At 35.6% G+C, this 20,328-nt stretch overlaps 2 protein-coding genes across 8 annotated transcripts in view; both read left to right on the plus strand.

The window, feature by feature from the left end:
* Positions 1-20,328, plus strand: part of PCDH7 (protocadherin 7) — a 440,353-nt gene that overhangs the window by 393,685 nt on the left and 26,340 nt on the right. The window lies entirely within an intron of this gene.
* On the plus strand, positions 4,405-4,976 carry LOC129404875 (tumor suppressor candidate 2-like). The gene has a single exon (XM_055138576.1). It carries the CDS (start codon positions 4,515-4,517, stop codon positions 4,845-4,847), a length of 333 nt encoding a protein of 110 aa, XP_054994551.1. The 5' UTR covers positions 4,405-4,514; the 3' UTR covers positions 4,848-4,976.

A 20,328-nucleotide genomic window follows, 5' to 3' on the forward strand; every position in this document is an offset into this window, starting at 1 on the left:
ATCCTCGTTCTATTAAGTCCACTCTTATGACTCATTTAACTTTGATTGCCTGTGTAAAGGTCCCACCTCCGAACAGGGTTAAAAATACTTTGTTTTGAACAGATAAAATTGGAGAACATGTTTTAAGTCCTTCATGCAAAGAAGAGATAATAATTTTATTTACTATAGGCAAAGTCTGGAGATTGTTGACCCTTAGACAACCAGGATCTTATTTCTGTATTTACCTATAGGACATAGGTTGCATAGGTCATAAACTCAAAGGGTGTAAAGATTGGGTCACTCTTGCCCACTCTTGAAGGTCTGGCTTCAGTTTAATGTTTCCTCTAGGTAATGAGAGTTTTCTTGAATTAAAAACATGTGTATGAGAGAAAAATATACTGATAGATATTTATTCTGGCCGAATAGGTAGATAGTATACTCAGAAATTGGCCTGGGAAATCTGGGAAGACAAACACTGAAAATCAGCAGTCAGTTTTAAAATAGTTATTAATTTCTGCATCACTGTCATCCCATTGTTCATCGATTTACTCAAGTGGCACCAGTAACATCTCTATTATATTCAGCCCTTAGATTTTAGCAGCCTCTCCTTACTTGTCTTTCCCAATGATTGGAGGCTCTTTCAGGGTCAGGGGAATGAGACCTATCGTTACTGTTTTGGGCATATCAAATACGCCACGGGTATCTTGCCAGGCTCTGCCATGTTGGGTGGATTACTCTCGGTAGCTTGCCGGGCTCTCCAAGAGGTATGCATATATCTTTTTACTGTATTTGGGATATGAATATGCCATATCTCCCATGGGGCAATAGACTCTTGGTAGCTTGTCAGGTTCTGTAAGAAGGAGAACAAGGCTTTTAAATGTCTGGGCTTTCTCCACCCAGGGCCCTCCCATTTCCTAGTAGCTTGACAGCAGAAGATTTAATATCTACTACATGTAAAATATATACTGGACAAAATGAGCAAGAACAAGACAGATACTTTGCTTCAAATTACCTAAAGTCATCATATAAATAGATATCTATAGAAGATATTCCTTTTATTGTGCTCTGCATCTGGACCTATGAGAGAGTGTTTATTTACTTCTTACTAAAAGATGAGGAAAAAGATAGCATGTTCTCCAGTTTTGTCTGTGGGAGCTGAGTCCTTGCAAAGCTAAGGAACTTCTTCAGGACGTAGTAGAGTGAATACAATTGGTCAATGCTCTAACTCTTTGTATTGACTAATAAATCAAATTATGAAAAGGTGACTTGATCCACATTCCATTGACATTTTTCGCAATATGAAAGTTTTATTTGCTTTTACTTGTACATTGGATTTTGGGGGGAAAAGAAGTTAAACATTTCATCTATATAGCAATAGTGTTTACATCTGTGCCTATGCCAGAGTAAGGCCAAGGAAAATGCTGGATCAGAGGTTGGACAGCATGATGTAAAGTTCTCACTCAGCCACAGGATGTTCAAAACAGGATATTGGAAACCATGTGCAAATGCATACAAATTCACATAAGTCATAACCTGACACCTAATAAAATATAATTTTTAGGGAAATCTCAAGGAGTAGATGGAAGTCACAACAACGTAGGAAATGATAAATAGGTTATGATGAGTATTTTTGTTTAACAGTAGTTTAGATAAGATACACAAAAGCAATGAGGACATCAGTGGGTTGAAAGAGTTTTGAATAAAAATTATGGGACAAGATATAAGCAAGTGTCCAACAAAAATATAAATAAAGCCTAAGGATTTCTATAGACAAAGAACTTGTGTAATAGAGATAAGATATGGTCAATCCTAAAAGAAATGTGCTATCAGATCATTCTTATGATTTGGATCGATAGTATCCAAATACATAAATTCTGAAATCTAATTGCTGGGGCAATCCTGGTTAAAAAAATAGGTCATTATTAGTCATCTCATGTCATGAGGTGACATACTAAAAGTCTGAAGTATAAGGTTAGTATTCCCAGGTATTTTAGGCATATTCTAATTTTATCTTCTTATTTTAAAGAGAATGGAGTTGCAGAGAAAGTGACAAGGCTAATTCAAGGTTCTGGAGAATCCACAGATCTGGATCCCAGATCTCTTGGCTTTCTCTTAAGCATTCTTCTGTTTAATTTTCTGGATGAGTTCTAAATGGATGAGTCAGGGAAATACAACTATTACCAATATGAATCGTTTATAGTTAAATTATAGAAAATGTTATTTTATCTAGATAGTTTTTTCCCATGTATTTACTTATATATTTGGCATGTGGAAAATTGGTTTCATAATCTTCAGAGGAAAAACTGTTAATTTTTGCTTGGAGCATTCTCTCTTCTGATTCCTATCTGAATATTTGAAACTTCAAAATTAATTTTACCCTATTTACAGTGTTGGTTGTAATGAATCATATTCAAAATCACCAAAAATTTATATGAGACTGCACAGAAGTGAAAAAAAATGCATTTGGTTTTCCCAAGCTGCTTTTCTATTGATTATTACTAGGTAGTTTTTCTTCATTTCTTATTCTCACTTCTATGAAAATCCCGTCAGAAATGAAAGTAATGTATTAGCTTTTTGGAAAAAAAACATTAAGTCAATTATACTCTTGCAAGATTTATAAGAACTAAAGTGAGTTTAAATTTGAATTGTCAAAGGAAATTTTACGTGCGTTAAGCACTCAGTAAAATCCATCATATGTATTTAATTATGTACTGGATTTTGAACTGCTATATCTAAAGTGGCATTGTTACTTTAGAAATGTATTTAGAGAACATTCTGTAGGCATCACTTTAAATAATACCTGTTAGAATAATTCTGATATTCATTCATTTTAGTGAAATTGAAGATATATATGTATACATGTGAGCATATAAAAGGCAACTAACAACATTTTTTTCACTTTTCTTCATTAGAAAAATACATAGCAAAATCAATTAAAATTTTTCATCTAAATATAAGTAGCTTGAGTTAGGAAAACCTACGACTCAAACTACAATTTAGTTTCATAATACTCTGTCCTGAATATTGGGATGTTATTTCAAAGTATAAAACATCTTAGCAGAGTAAGCACTGACCTTTAAATCTTCCTTTCAGTTGAAATTTTTGAAAAACTGAGCATATTGCACAGGCGCATTAAGCATGCATTTTTTCAGAAATACATTTTTTATATGCACTGAGTAGCATATTGAGTGATTTAAAGATACAAGAGATGGTCCCTATGTGTAAAAGCTGTATCTGCACAATGTCACAGTAAAATATGGATGGATCCAGCATATTACAAATCAGAGAACATGGTAGGAAGACTTTTCTGTTCCAAACTCCTATCTTTGTGCATGAAAACCTTCTCATGGCTCTGTTGCAAATTACTTAAATGTTGCCAGTGTGGAATATTTATCAAGTCCTGTTAATAATTGTATATGTTACTAATAAAGACGTAGAGTTACAGTAATAGACATTATTCTTAAAATTGTTTCTTTGATGTGTAGTAGCCCCCAAATGTTGCCATTTTTGCTTGAAATGATAATTACATGATTTATTTTACATTCTCTTTTCTATACAATATATTTTATCGTACCTAAGTAATGATGTCACCCGATTTCAGTCCAAGTCAACTTAAGCTGAATAATGTAGGAACTAAATGCTTTACTTTGCTAGCCTTCTTAAGACTATTGAGATGAACAGACAAGGCAGAATTCCTCGGAAAATCATGCTTGCAATGTCGAAGATTTTAGAAAAGTGAAAATGAGGAAAAGGCATGGTGAGCAATACAGAAGTGAAGAGGCTTTACAAAGAAATTTAGGGGGGCTGTCTCATATTACACAGAAAGACACGTTGATGGGTCATATGCATAATTTGAATTTGTGGCTATAATTTTCTATATGTTACCTGGATTTGGGAATAGTAATAACAATCTACCATGGAAGCCATAATTTAGACTCCTTGTGAGATCTAAATGATTTGTATTAAATAAAAAACCTATTTGCCCCTTATATGTTATATAGAATCACTGAATCACTGTATCACTGTCATCCTGTTGTTCATCGATTTGCTCAAGCGGGCACCAGTAACGTCTCCATTGTGAGACTTCTTGTTACTGTTTTTGGCATATCGAATACACCACGGGTAGCTTGCCAGGCTCTGCCATGCTGGCAGGATACTCCTGGCAGATCGCCAGGCTCTCCGAGAGGGACGGAGGAATTGAATCTGGCTTGGCTGAGTGCAAGGTAAATGCACTACCCACTGTGCTATCTCTCCAGCCCATAAAAATACGGTTTAGGAACCGAAAGAGAGGGGAGACAGGGCCTTGCATGCATGCAGTTGAACAAGGTTCAATTCCTGGAACCCCTATGGTTCCTAGATCTCTACAGAAGTTATCTCTGAGTACCGAGCAAGACTTGGTCCTAAGAATTGCCAGGTGTGGGCGGAAGGTGGCGGCGGCGCACCTGTGAGGAGAGGCCGAGGCGGGGCATGGCGGCGCCCACGGCCCTGTGAAAGCGTAGCGGCCGCGGGGCCCGCCATGCGCCGGCGGCCCTGACATGGGCGCCAGCGGCTCCAAAGCTCGGGGCCTGTGGCCCTTCGCTTCGGCGGCAGGGGGCGGCGGCCCGGAGGCAGCGGTCACCGAGCAGGCTTTGGTGCGGCCGCGAAGCCGAGTCGTGCCCCCGTTCGTATTCACGCGCCGCGGCTCCATGTTCTATGATGAGGATGGGGATTTGGCTCACGAGTTCTATGAGGAGACAATCGTCACCAAGAATGGGCAGAAGCGGGCCAAGCTGAGGCGGGTGCATAGGAACTTGATTCCTCAGGGCATCGTGAAGTTGGATACACCCCGCATCCACGTGGATTTTCCTGTGATCCTCTATGAAGTGTGAGCCTGGGGGGTGGCAGGAATAAGCTTCCCCTGTCCCAACAAGAAACCCCCAGGCTCAAGTGTGGCTTCCATTAAGAAACCTAGGCTGGGGCTACAACCCTGAATAAACTCCACGGGCCTGGAACCTTCAGCTATGAGCGGGATGGTCCTGCAGCGTTGGTTGGGTGTGGGTTTCCGTGGTTGGCATGGGCTACTGGTGGAATTACCAGCTCACCTTCCCCAGCAATCCCTGCAAGGACCATGGTAGGGCTGATGAAAAATACCTGGTTCCTGGGCCCTTGCCTAGCCTGCTTTCTTCCAAATTTGCCTAGGGTCCAGCCCTGCTAGGGGCTACAGCACTTTACAAGCAAGGTCTGCCTTCTCCCAGTCCCTGGCTGTGGGAGCTGTATGCAAGTGGGAATTTCCTTTCCCTTGCTTTCCTTACCCCTTTGTCAGAGCGTTTCAGCCGTTTGCTACCTCGATTCCTCCTGTGATGGACAGATGCCGGAGACAGTGCAAGCTTGATTTTGCCTGTCTGCCTGCCTGTTCCCACCTCCAGATGGACGGACAGTTTACTGGCTGTAAAAGGAGTAGAGACTATTGCGGAAGAGACTTTTCCTCCCACCAGGGCAGGGCTGTGGGTGCCCATGCCTGTGGAGCGCTGCTCCAGCCCATCTACTCTGACCCACTTTGCGCCAGGTCTTCACCTCCCCTCCTCCCCCCCAAACACCCTACCCCTGTTGGCAGGACACCATCTACCACCCTGTGAAAGAAAGCACCCTAGGATTGATGCCAGTAACACTGAGGAGCCCACCACTCCTTCCCCCACAGTCTCCCCACCCCTTCAGGATCAGTCAAGGAAAAGTTCTGCAGTCTCTGGGTAAGGACAGAAAGGACAGAACAACCATAAAAGGATACTTCAAATGTGAAAGTTTGTAAATAGTCTAGTCCATGATGTTGTTGGGGCAGAGTCTGATTTCTACATTGAAATGACTTTATATATATATATATATATATATATATATATATATATATATATATATATATATATATATATATATATAATTTCCTTATTGTGCAAGCTCTGTGCTTTAAGAGTGTGGAAAGTGGCTTGGGGAGGGTGGCCCCCCACCTAGGAAGACTGTTGTGTTCTATGTTCAGTTTCAATAAAATGATTTGTAGACCCTGCAAAAAAAAAGAATTGCCAGGTGTGGTCCAAGAACACACACACACAATGTGCATATGATATATATATGTATATATGCACACAATGTACATATATACATATATATGTGGTTTAGTTTGCAAAATTGTCTTTTGTATCTTTTACAGCTGTATTTTACAAAATTTTGGTAATTTTTTTCCTTGAAGGATATCTAATTATGTAGAATATTTATTATCTTATATTTTCTCATAATATTTCAATATTAGGATATTCAGGTATTTTAAAAACGATTTTATTTAGTTTTTGAAAATACTACATTTTTTTACTCTACCAGGAAAACATCAGTATTATATTATCACTCTTGTCTAAAACAAATAAACTTAAAATCTTTCATTAGAATACTAGGGTTATCTATTTCAATTCTTATTATTTTAAAAAATGTTTCCTTTGTTTCTTTCTTTTTTCCCAGACAATATTTTCTTGCTAGTCCAATGCATTTTTTCCTCTTAAATAAGGAAAAATATGTTTCACTCATAATATGCCTTATAAGATACTGTTAACTGTATATATTAGTAATTTGGCTTTTTGATCAAAGTGCTTGAAATAGCTATAACATTGCTGTGAATTAATAAACTTTACCTAAGTTTTTTTTACAATCTATATATCTCATAATGTGGGCAATACATTCTGGACCACTTCTAATGCCTCAAACACATAATTTCATTTCATGCCTCTGTGCTTTGACTTCTGCTGGTCTATTCACGTAAATGCTCTCCTCACCCATATTCCATTCCTCAACAATTACACTCCCCTCACATCAAATCCAAGTTAAATATCAACTTCTGAAGCAGATTTTCTTCCTCATGTATGGGCTACTATAGCAAAAACATTTTGTACCTATAGATTCTCAGTATTTATCTTATCTGTTATCATGTATTTCTTATTTTATAAATAACACATTTTGTGTTTTTATCACTAACCCAGGAAAGTGACTATATATTGAACATGATCAAAGAGAGTTGTACACAATGAACTCTACCTGATGTTTTGGTTAATATATTCAGTACTAAATATATAATTACATTCTCCATCAGGTGCATGTATAGCAAATGACAAAAAAAATTTCCTTATCTTATATACAGCTCTTCTGTACTCGACCTCTGACTTAAATTGGGAAGAAATCAATCTGTTCTTATAGATAAATGATAGAGTAGTTAATGGAATCAGTGCTCTGTGCTTCTTGGCAGAATACTATCCTATTCTCTTCTCTAGCAGTTATACTAGCCAAGAAAATATTAGTTTTCTTTTTTTTTTGCGTATAAAAATGCATTACCATGCACTCTGTCTTCTCAGACTATTTTGAGCAACCACTTATAATGATTTAATTTGTAGGACTGTGTGCCTAATAAGCTTTCTGTTTAAAATCCTAGCACGGCACTCTCTAAGAGCGACGTGGTCTACATGTAAACTCTTTGCAAACAACATCTGAATTACAGATAGAGACACACATTAGGAACTGCCAGAATTGTGTTTGTTGTGGCTGCCTGGTTAGCTGCTGCTTGAACAGCTGAAGTATGAGCGTATTGATCGATTAGTGCCAGCTCAAACAAGAAGTACGCCAACCTAAAGGGAAGTAGAGTTATATGCAAAGCTAGGATGGTGAAATTTGGCTGGCATAGATAATGAAAGACTGAGGCAAGCTATTTAAGATGCAAGCACTAGTGATCTTAAGAAATGCATGACAATTTGTATGTAATATTTCAAAAGTAGCATTTCACTTGTGTTTAATAAAATGGAAAAGAAGTTTATTTTCATCCAGGGGCAAAACCTCTGTCTTTATACATAAAACAGGATGGAGAATTATATTGCTTGTTATAGAAACCCTAATCTAGGAAACACCTAACTTGGAACATACATATTTACTCAAACTGAATAATTGTCAAATTGTCATAATTGTTCAGTGAATAAATAGAAGACATGTCTACTATAAAGTTATTAACCCAGTTTTATAGGAATTACTTTATGAGCAATGCCACTATAAAGTTATATCTCTAATCTGCTTTATCTGTAGGACTATAACAACAAATTGCATTTAAATAATTTATGTAGCTGATTTACAAATCCAGGATTGTCTATTTAAATCTTCCTGCTACATATCTGATAAGCATTGAGGGAACCTAGAAAGCACTCCAATATGTATAAGAATAGTGGAGAGCGGAGAAAAAAATGTTTCGTAGTATCCCTATTTTGAAATTTTCTGGAATACATTATTCTAGATATTCTTGCTGGTCACTGGGAAACAGCGTCTTCCCTGAAATGAATGAAGAGTGTTCAGCATCCAAATCTTTTTATATCTTATATGCTGGTATCTGTGTGTATTATTGTGTTTTATACTCAACATTTTTGTGAAATTTGGAGCATTATAGAGCTCAATCTTTAGATGAAAGTGCACACGTGAGACAGATGTCTTTAAAACTCCAAATTATATAGTGTAGAAATACCGTTTTATTTTTTTCAGATGAAAAACTGAACCAGGTATATTTCAGAGAATTCATGTATGCCCCAATCAGTTCCAAATCTTTGTATTCCCTGTTTTCCCCTTTACCGCCTTGTTCCACCTTCCTTTTCATGCATCTGCGTTGGAAAGTGGCTTTCTTAAAGTTGATCTATGATATTACTCACAGAAATGTTCAAATATTTTTATCAACTATTTTACTAAAAGTTCTCTGATAATATGGAGCCTTTATATGTGATTCTATGAAGGATCTGCTTTTCTTCCTTTAGTCTCTGCAGTATGCTGGCCAACAGGTATATGTCACACATAGAATAGAGCTTCTCTTGTTATTTGCACGGCTCTGTCCAAGTTTGATGAAGTGAGACTTCCCTGTATCCTCTGGTGATGAAAAGGAGTTTTATACACTGCTTCCTTAGATGCAAGAGCCACTTCCTGATTGGGTTCTGTGCTAAAAATGAATCTGCCTCTGGGCTGAAATATGAATGCTGTGATAGTTTCTATTTGACATCATTAGCCATACTTCCTGAATCAAGAAAACTAAAATTTAACTCTTTATTTCATAATGTGATTCATTTATAAAAAAAATAAAGTGGTGCTGTGTGAAATGGCCACATTAATGTAAAAGGAATCTTATGGAGAAAACCCACAGATTCAAAATTATTGTCCATTTAGAATAGTAGTCTGTTTCTGGAAATGGCATACAATGTGATTTATGAACTAATATGGGTTTTAACCTTGTGTTTTATTAAGAATGACAAGTCTAGTAAGCCTTTGAAAACATTATGATTGTTCTAAACATCACTTTTATACTCCTTTTTATTCTATTTGTAACTTTAAACTCAAACTTTTGAAAAATAATTCACTTAAGATAACAATTCATACTACAGGGGGATAATGCCATTTGCTTATTTCCTTTTTTTCCCTGTTTAAAAACTTTTTTATATTTTTACTTTTAGGGAAAGAGGGGTGTACACTAGCTGTGCTCTGGGGTTACTCCTGACTCTGTACTCAGGGATTATTCCTTGCAGGCTGCATATAAGACAAGCATCCTACCTGCAGTAGTATTGCTCTAGCCTATATATTATTATTTCAAGTAAATTTAATCCTATATACAATCTTGATAAAATTACAAATTATCGTATATATGTCTAATAAAAATTGCTCATTTTTAAAAACACTAAGTATAGTGTTTTAAAAGTAGCACTAAATTATACAAGCAATGATGTGACTATATGGGTGATAGCATATAAATTTAAGGCTGAACTGCAATAGAAATGCATTTTGAATTTGCATTTTTTTCCTTTCTCACAATGAGGTGGGAATGGGTGATGGAAATATACGTGATAGAAGGCCCATTAACTGGCATACAAAATCGCTGAAGCAATGTAGTTCAGTAGAGAGACCAAAGACGTGTAATGAGAGTGAGAAGGCAGTTTTGATAATTAGAATGAGTCAAAAGCAATCTCCTGCCTGCTTTAGCTTGCACAAATGACAGGGGAAGGAAAATGTTCTTTTCTTCTGAGACAGAAACAGGACATCAGTCAAAATGATAAGAGATGTCAGTATAATATTCCTCTGAGTCAGGTACCTCTGAGCTCAGCATCCTGAAAGAGAGTATCTAATCTTTTCCTTTGCTTCAGTTTCACTTTGGGCTTTGGGGATAATAGATTCCAAATGATTATCAATGATTGTGTATATATATGTGTATATATATATAACACATATGTAATGGTCATATTAGCATTGGAGAAATAGAAGTAGTTTATAAACTAGAGGAAAATAATCTTTGAAGTCAGTAAAACAAAGACATCTCAGTTTTTCTTAATTAGTTTGAATAAGAAATGAATTGCCTTAAACACATTACAAAATTGCCTTTCTTTCAGAAATGGTGTATGTATTGATAATTAAATACCTGTACAGTGTATTTGCATGAGAGATTGATTAACAAGAAATTTTTATTTATAAATTGTTATTTATATGAAATTCCTTTATGTGACAGCAAAAACAAATTTGTGATTTTTATGCCAATAAAATCAACCAGCACTTGAAGTCCTAGAAATTGTAGTGCTAATTTATTTTGAGCTTATTTATTTTACTTCTAAATGAAATTACAGAAAGTAAAATGTATATACTACATATATCATCAAAGAAAAAAAAACTTATCTTTAAATGGACTTAATCTCAAGGTACAGCATGAGGGTGCTGACTTGCACATCGTCAATGCGGTTTGATCCCCAGCATCACTTATGAGCCCCATCAGAAGTAATCTCTGAGCACAGAGGCAGGAGAAATCCCTGAGCATTGTAGCATGTGACTCAGAAACAAGTTAAAAATTGATTTACTCTCCATGGCCATGTTTATGGCATGGAATCAGTAAATATTCACTGTAGTCCTGTGTCTCACACAATTAAAAATTGACACTTCCATATTAAATATGTAACGTAAGAAATAAAGACTTCTCGAAAGAGTCACTAATGAGAAAAATGCAGAATTCAGCTGATACTGACATTCTAAAAATAGAGCTATGACTACAGTAGACAGTAACATAAGGCATGGAGTAAAAAATACACTCTCTAATTATACGAGAAAGCAAGAGGGGAAAAGGGTGCCAAGTAATTGAATAATCCTCTTAACTAAGTTAACTGTTAATTCAGTGATTCAGTGTTTGTACCACATGGGTTTCCACCATCCTCGGTGAATAACATTTCAGGACAAACTAATCCTGTTTTTGTCACTCCAGAGGTACCCACCCTTAGTGAAAAGGTGGGGCATACAAACCCTGTTTCTAGGGAGAGGAAATTAAACGAGATAAGCTATGTAATAAGGCATTTGGAATCTCTTTGGCATGCACACATACACACAAGTAAACCTGTAAAATAAATTATGCATATAATGTATTCACAAATATTGATTGGTTTCAATCAGTCTTTTCTTTCATCTGTATTAACCACATAGTGAGAAAGAATAAATGGGGCCAGAGGAATGGTACAATGGTACAATGGGCACTTGTCTTGCATGCAGCAAACCTATGTTTAACTCCTGAGAAACCTGTATGGTCCCCCAAACTCCACCTGGTATGATCTCTGATTCCAGATGATCATTCTGGATATAAGACCTGAGTACATCCAGGTATGACCCCAAACAAATAAAGAATAATAAACTATATGAGGATTGGCAGGCTTTTGTGGTTATGAATCAAGTCACCCCAAGAATTAGTGGCTTCGACAAACATTTATCAATAATTGAGAGTTTGTTCTCACTTGGATTATGGAGATGTATTCTTATGGTGCTCACTCTACTTCTACAGCCTACTGCATTTTGTCTGTGTTTTGTCTGAGATTGCTTTGCTCACCTTGGCTGGATACTTTCATCTGTCATCCAGGATATCAGGGTGATTCAGCCTTAGCACCTTAGCTTTGGTTTAATCTCATGACTGGGTAAAAGAATAAAAGCAGAAACAAATTCCACTGGTCAAAGCAAGAATTAATGTCAGGGTGATTTAAAATGTAAAAAGCAACACTAAGGAAATGGAGATGGTGCACCTTAGCATCGCACAGTGGATATTGAGAAAGGGAAAGCCAAGGAGCACTAGAGGGTTCAACAACTTACCCTAAAGAGCAGGATAGAGGGATCATTGTCACATTGTCTTTGGTTTGTTTTGCTTTGGGGCCATACCCAGTTGTGCTCAGCTCTTACCCCTGGCTTTGCACTCAGGATCAGTCGTTGAGGATTTGGCAGACCATATGCAATGCATGTTTGAACCCTGGTTGTCCTCATGCATAGCAAGCACTACCCTACCTACTGTACTATATCTCCAGTCACTAAATTTGCTTTTGAAATATTTTTAATCACCTGTATTAATATGTGGGTCTCATTCAATCTTTTCTCACTTAAACTAGTGAAAAAAAATTAAATGATGAAACATGTTTATCAAACACATAACAGCATAGCATCAGATTCTTTCTAACATTGTTATAAAATAATAATGCATTGCTACAAAATGACAATGTATTGATTCAGAGGTAAATCAGAGCCATAATGACTATTAGCTGACTTCTATCTAAAGTTTAAACCTTTAATTTTTTGAAATGTGCTGAAGACAGGGAAAATGCATATTATGTGTTGTATGCTTTTCACGACTGTATATTTCAAGGGCCAAGTCCTGGAGATCCTAACCAAATCATTAACCTAACCTAACACACTGAATTTGTGAAAATCATTTTCTTTCCCAAATATGTCTTACCAAAGTTGAGTTTCTTGCTAAAAGCACAACACAATGATACAAAAAGTTCTTCACTAGATGTTGATTATACAAATGATAAATTAAAAAAATATTTATCTACAAATCAGACATATTCCATTTCAATTCAACTTGTCAGCCATACTAAAATCTTTAGTTTAATATGAACTGGGAGTGGAACATAATATCAGAGGTTAAGTAGATTGACTATAGATATAGATATAGATATAGATATATAGATTTGGTATCTTAAAGAATTGTATTGAAGCCAGAAATTCTACGTTACTTAAAATGGAGCATATAAACAAAGTGGTCACCATTTTAAGAATATTTCAATTAAGAAAGAAAAAAAAGAATATTTCAATTAAATATTCAACAATACTTGACTAGCTGTGTTTCATCAATGTTCATTCCATTTATTACTTATTTATTTTAATACATATTCATGCCCACACAGCAGATCCTGGCAAGCTACCTGTGGCATGCTTGATATGCCAAAACAGTAACAATGAGAGTCATTATTCCCCTGACGATAATTGAGCCCCCAATACACCATAAGACTATACTAGCACATGGCAGGGACAAATTGAGATGCTACTGGCGCACACTCAAGCAAATTGGTGAACAACGGGATGACAGTGATGCAGTGATAGATAGAGCAAATTGATATAGTTCTTAGGTCAGTTTCTAGCTGACAATTCTGAGGGAAAAGTATCAAAAATATTACAAAGGCACAGACTTATTTTATTGGTTGATCTATTATTTGAACAAAGACACCCTAGCATCCCAGTGATATTCTCACCATCTCAGTATACTCTTTTACTCATTGAAACAAACACTTTATTTTTAGGCCAAGAAAACTAGTGGCTGATATCTGTTTGTGTCATTGATATTTACTGTGCATTAAAATTTTAACAAGAAATAGAACAAGTGTACTATACTAGGTTGCTTCATGGAAATGTAAGAAAGGTGAAGAAAACATATGGCAAATCCTTAAAACTTTTGAACTGGTCTAATGACTTGTTAGCTATCCTTATGATTTTAGTTAAAATTATCTGCAAAGGTTTTATTCTATAAAATAAAAATGAAATATATGCAATCCATTAGATGTAAAATAGGTTTTATTAATTAAGCTACATAATTTAAAATTTGTCATCTTGTATATACCACAAATGATTTTACCAAAGGAAAATTGTTATTTTATATGTGTACATGGCATTGGCTATCAGAGAACAAATCATATAGATAAAATACCAAAATCGAATTTCTTTCATTTAAGTGTTAGATTTACATAAGATAAATACACAGTGATGAAGTGTATTAACATCAAATTGTTTAATGTAAATCTGTAGTATTTAACATAATATTTCATTGTAATGTATAAAGTACCTGATAGTGGCCCCATGTGCACAGTAGTTCCTGAGGTTTAATTTTGGTGTATTGGTGTCATCATGAATAGTCAGCCCTAAAATATATAGTTCATGTATATTTTATAAAATTAACTTATTCCTGGAAGCTAGACACAAATCTTGTCCATGTAACTTATATGTGGCCTAAAGCATGTCTTATAATTTGCAGATAAAATAATATGTAAGTAGAAATTTAGCATTTTTTATGATTTACTATCTTAAAAAATAGGGATTTTTATTCCAAGTTTTTTATATATGTCTATGTGATAAACAAGAATAAAATCAGCATTCAGAGACACAAGTGTGAAAGTTATTTGCTATGTGAACAAACAATTCTGTGTTAGATGTGTCCTGAGAGCAAATAATGGAAGAGAAAAGAGTACTTCCCCAAGCTAGAATGTTTTATAATAACTTAGTCAAAGTCTCACCTCTCCCAAGTCATTCTCACAAAGGATTATGTTCTTTATCTGCTTTTCCCTCCCTTGTTCTCCAAGTTTTAGCTGCATACTTCGAACTTGGAGATTGGCCCACTTACTAATACATTACCTTTGAGAGTGTTTAATTGTTTTGTGTCTTGTCTCTTTAAATGATGATTAAAACAATTAAAATGAGTTAATAATCATCAAAAACCATGACATAAAAATATGCACATTTATAGTTATGATTAATTCTATAAGACTACTGGGAGTATATGTTAATAAACTGGCATTTATTTCTCTTGAGGTTAAAAAAAAAATAATACCATTGACTGCCATTTGCCCCTGCAAGAAGGAAAGAAATTGTCTAAAATTAGAGATGTTGTGATTCTATATCAATATTTCTTTACCTAGGTAAGATGTATTTGTTACTGCGTGGTATGGGAATCTTATAGTCTCTCCATTGTTCTAAAAAGTAGTTATTGGAAGTGAATTAGGCTCTGACCAGAATTGCATGTGATTTAAAGTCTTCCTTAGGATTGTGTGTGCAATGGATGTAAGACTGGCTCATTATATTTGTCCAGTGGTTTATTTTTAAAAAGAAGCCATTATTTGAATAGTAAAAAGCACCTAACATTTAATAATTAATACAAAGAACCTAAGTCATTTAAATCTCTGCTTAAGGTCTTTCATGAGGCAAACCATTTCCAAATGACAATCTGTCTTTATCCCAACTCTCTGTTCAATCCGTTGTGAGCTCTCACCATGAACAGGCATCTTGTATCCATGGAGCTGAGTTTCTGGGTTGTTTACAGTAGTCAAAATAAATTGTTTCAGCTCTCTGTAGGATTGTTTCCTGTTGCGAAGAACTTCATAATTAAAAACAGAAACAGGAATGGAATTATAATGCAGGTATTTTGACAATGTGAGCACCTGGTATATTATCTTGAAATAAACTGACCCCTGGCTATTACCAATAATGTTCTTTCTAGGTGGGATTTGCATAACTACAGAGAATTAGCTCTGCCCATCTTTTTGTAAAAAGCATGGAAAATGTAGTAGAGAGGAGATAATTATGCTATTTGGGATAATACACAGACTTACTGTCTAGGACTGCTATTCTTCATTACTACATGCATTTTGGTGTAATCACTCAGATCCTGTTTAGATAAAAGCTAATTTTTCTTTTTTAGGATTTGTATGCTCCCTTTTAGTTTGTATTGTTAATTTTTTTGAGGAAAATACATCTGGCATTGCCTGAAAAAGTGCTATATTTAATACCAAAATTGAACTTTTGTATATTTAAAAATTGTTAACTGGAATAATTTGAAATGGTCATAGGTCAAAATTTTGTTCAACTTAGAGTATTTTATTAGTAAATTTGCCTATGTCTAATATTTGTAAAATAAACTTTAGTTCATTTTGTATATAATATATGGTAACCTCTGATATACTTATTTTGGAATATAATTTATAATACTTAAGTACAAATTCCTCCTATTTTATATACCATTAATTCCTTCTACTTAACATTATGTGTATATGGTAATATATGTGTATATATGTACATAGAGAGAGAGATAAAGAGAGAGAGAGAGAGAGAGAGAGAGAGAGAGAGAGTGCCAGAATTGCATTTGATTTAAAGTCTTTCTTAGGATTGTGTATACAATGGATATAGACTGGGTAATTATATTTGTACAGTGGTTTGCTTTTTAAAATATACATATATGTTAAGTAGAAAGAATTAGTTGCATATATATTAATTCATTTTGGGGGGCGAAGTTGAGGCATACTTTTAAGTGCTTGGAGATTACTCCTGGCTCTGTGCTCAGGGATTTCTGGAAGTGCTCGGGGATCCTAAATACACTGCCAGAGTTTTCACTCTGGTCAGCATGCAAAGAAATTATCTTAAACCTGTACTATATCTCTTGGACCCTACCAATTTTTTAGAGTGAATCAAATGCACACCAGCAAATCAAAGAGGCATGTTGAAATTATCTTCTTCTAAGCCTTCTTTTGAGACCCTCCCACAAAATAGTTATATTATGTTAAATACATTTTCCTGTGCTTAATTATTGTGATGCTTCTGTATCACATCAAGAATGAACACTCAGGGGCTGTAGTGATAGCATAGCGGGTAGGGCGTTTGCCTTGCACGCGGCCGACCCGGGTTCAAATCCCAGCATCCCATATGGTCCCCTGAGCACCGCCAGGAGTAATTCCTGAGTTCAGAGCCAGGAGTAACCCCTATGGTCGCCAGGTGTGACTCAAAAACCAAAAACAAAAACAAAAAAAAAAAAGAATGAACACTCACCCAGGAGAAGGGTGAGTTAAGCATTGTCTTGTCCCACCATTTTTATATCATCTTTTACTCTTTTGATATAAGGGAACTATCGCTAAAGCATTTTATATGGCTCATAAAGCAAATTCTATATTTATAGTGTCTATTATATAAGAAAATCAAAATCTTACTCCAACATAATAATAGGTTCGCTGTAGTTTTGCATTTTGTCTCAGGTTGCTTTTACTGAGGGGCCAAACCCGGTTATGTTCAGAGCCTAGTCCTGGTTCTGTGATCAGGGAATACTTCTGCTGTGTTCTGGGGACCGTATGTTGTACCAGGGAAAGAACCAAAGCTGGCCACCTGCAAGACCAACGCCCCGCCAGCTGTACTATCTCTGAGACTGTAATGTTTATTTGAAAATGGACAGGGTTTTGTTTGGCTTTTTTTTTTTTTTTTTGGTTTGGGGCCTCCCTCTGAAGGCTGCACTTCCTGTGGCGCTCACGGGACCACCTGTGGTGCCAAGGATAAAACCTGAATTGGCCAGGTGCAAGGCAAATACCACGCGGCTGCTCCATAGCTGTAGCCCCTAAAGGATGCAGTTTTAAAGTTGTATTTCATTCCCCCTCAGAAATAGAACAGAATATTTTACCAATTAAGTTTTGGCCATATCATTAGAAATTTTGTGAGTCATAAGACAATTTAATGACAAATAGTTCTAAATTTTGTCACCTCGTGTATAGAAAATTTAGCAATTTAAAGTTTAAGCATTTTATATGTAAATCTACCATTAAAATGTTTCATATAATAGCACGGCGGAAAGGGCGTTTCCCTTGCACACAGCCAACCGCTTTGGCATTCCACAGGTTCCCCAGAGCAATACCTGGAGTAATTCCTGAGTGCAGAGCCCGAATTAACTCCTGAGCATCTCTGGGTATGACCCCCAAAAGGGCAAAAAAGAAGTTTCATATTATTATTTTCATTTTATAATTAAAAACTTAATAGAAATTATCCAATATAATTATAATATACTAATATTTCTGACATTTATTTGTAAGACTTTTATATGTTTGGTCTCTGTAGACAATAATATCTCAGTGTATTTATATTATTTAAAGTATCCAGAATCTACTAGATTCTGTCTTTTATTTACAAATATTATAGTCCAAATATTGGTCTACAAATTACCCAAAATGTGTATTTAGAAAACACTTTTTAATTTAATTTTATTTTATTTTTGCTTTTTGGGTCACGCCCAGCGATGCACAGGGGCTACTCCTGGCTTTGCACTCACAAATTATCTCTGGCGGTGCTAAGGGGACCATAAGTGATCCTGGGAATTGAACCCGGGTCAATTGCATACAAGGCAAACGCTTTACCTGCTATGCTATTGCTCTAGCCCCTAAAATACCCTTTTAATGGCACAAAATTTGACTTGCTTTTAGGTCTTCCATGATATCGCATCGTTAAGCGCATGATGTGTTGATTCTGAGTAGTGTTCATCTCAAAACACACAAACACACACAGACACACACACACACAAGGGAGGAAAGAAAGATAGGAAGAGGAATAGAGAAAAATAATAGAGACATGTACATGGGTATATGCATTAATACAACATGCAAAATTTCTGATATTAATTCAAATTCCATAAATAAAGACATGAGAGCTATCTTTCAAAGGCTTCTCTCTCAAAGCATGAAATTGCTATATGGTACCCTAATTTAGCCAGTCCACAAAGCTATCTGTGATGGTAGAAAAGGTCCTTTCTTGAAATGGATGCTGCATTCTTTTACTCCCAGTAGCTATTCAATATCCTTTGTCTATTTATATTCATTATTGCCACTGTAAGAACACTGCAGTTTTTCATTACTTCATTGGCATGGGATGCACCGATCCAGTTTTGCTGTCAGTTCTGACCCCTTTCTTTTTTGCTCCCCCACTTTCTCACTGAAATTCTACAAACAGAAGAGAGACAACATACATAGGAAAATACAGTACAAAGAAATAGCATATCACAAATTCAGTTGTCATCTCTAGTTTGGATGTAACAAAATTTGCATCTCTTGAACAATGAACAGAAAGACTATGAGAAAACAGTTTATTTTTAATTATTTTTGTAGATTTTAAAAGTATGCAAAGTATTATGAAAAATAATACTGAGAAATCCCCCCTATCGTTTTTTAAAGATATTTATACTCTTTTTAATATATTTGACTTAGTAATAAAAATTTAGCTTGACAGACTGATTGACCAGGTAACTTCCCAGCTTTATTGTGAAACATGTACTACTATTTAGTATGAAATCTATTTATTTTCAGTTTATTCCTAAATTTTTGAGGGCCAGAACTAATACATTTTTAAGTAGACATTATATGTATTTTGTGGAAATAATATTCATTCATTTGATAGAAAGCTATAGGTTCTTACTCGATTGTTAGTATAAATAATATGATTTTTGATGATATGCATAAATACCCCCCGACACTTGAATATTCTTTGCTTTTCTTCCTTCTTATAGTCATGGATAGGAGAAAGTGATATTGAATTTTAAAGCATTTTAACAGAAGTAATTGGATCTCACAGAACAGAAAATCAGCTTAAAATATACATTATCCCAGTTCACAGAATTAAGTCTTTTATTACTATTGAATTCACATTTATTTTTTTCTTGCAAAATAAATAAGAAAAACCTTTACTCCAACCCCATAGGTATGGCTTAATTATTTTCTCACTATGCCACAATGTTTACAAAAAACACAAAAAAAGTAATGATATGGCACTCATCACTTTTTTTTTACCCTTGGAGTTACAAATTGCGTAAAAATCCCTCTCTACATATGTGTTAAAAAAGATTTCTCTAAGATTAGGCTTGGGGTGGAGAGGGTTTGGGAGAAATGATTTTAAAATATCTAAGTTCTCTTTGAAACTGAGGGTAAATGCTTCTGACATTAAAAAGTCTTGTCTTGTACTCAAAATATCTGGGAGTAAGTAGATTGGCGTCTTCATGGCATCCCAGCAGACCTTAAGATAGCCCTTGAACAGTGATTCTTCTGAAATTATGAGACATTTGGGTTTTTCAGATGCGGATTTGGATCTAAGATGCTACACAAACACTAATTACAAACTTGACAGGCTATTCTATGCAGCAACAAAAGCTCTGTTTTTATGATACACTTCGTGTATCATAAAAACTTGGAACAACTTGAAAACCCGCCCATACAGAGCTTGCTCTAGTTTGCCTGTCTGCATTGACGATGCACATGCACAGCAACTGAGGTATACAAAGTTTGCGTCTTTACCACCCACATGTCTTTTCCAGTGGCACCGGCACCAGAGTTTCCACACATATTTTATGGAGAAACTTGACAAAATCTGTATAGATAGGGATGACCTGGTTATCCTTAGAAAAATCAGGTACGATATTCTCATTACGGTTTCAAATCCATGTTGAACAGAAAGAAAGAGGAGGAGGAG

Source organism: Sorex araneus, chromosome 5 (assembly GCF_027595985.1).
Source record: "Sorex araneus isolate mSorAra2 chromosome 5, mSorAra2.pri, whole genome shotgun sequence".
Classification (NCBI taxonomy): Eukaryota; Metazoa; Chordata; class Mammalia; order Eulipotyphla; family Soricidae; genus Sorex; species Sorex araneus.

Coding starts and splice junctions, on each gene's coding strand:
- LOC129404875 (XM_055138576.1), top strand. CDS start 4,515: ATGGGCGCCAGCGGCTCCAAAGCTCGGGGCCTGTGGCCCTTCGCTTCG.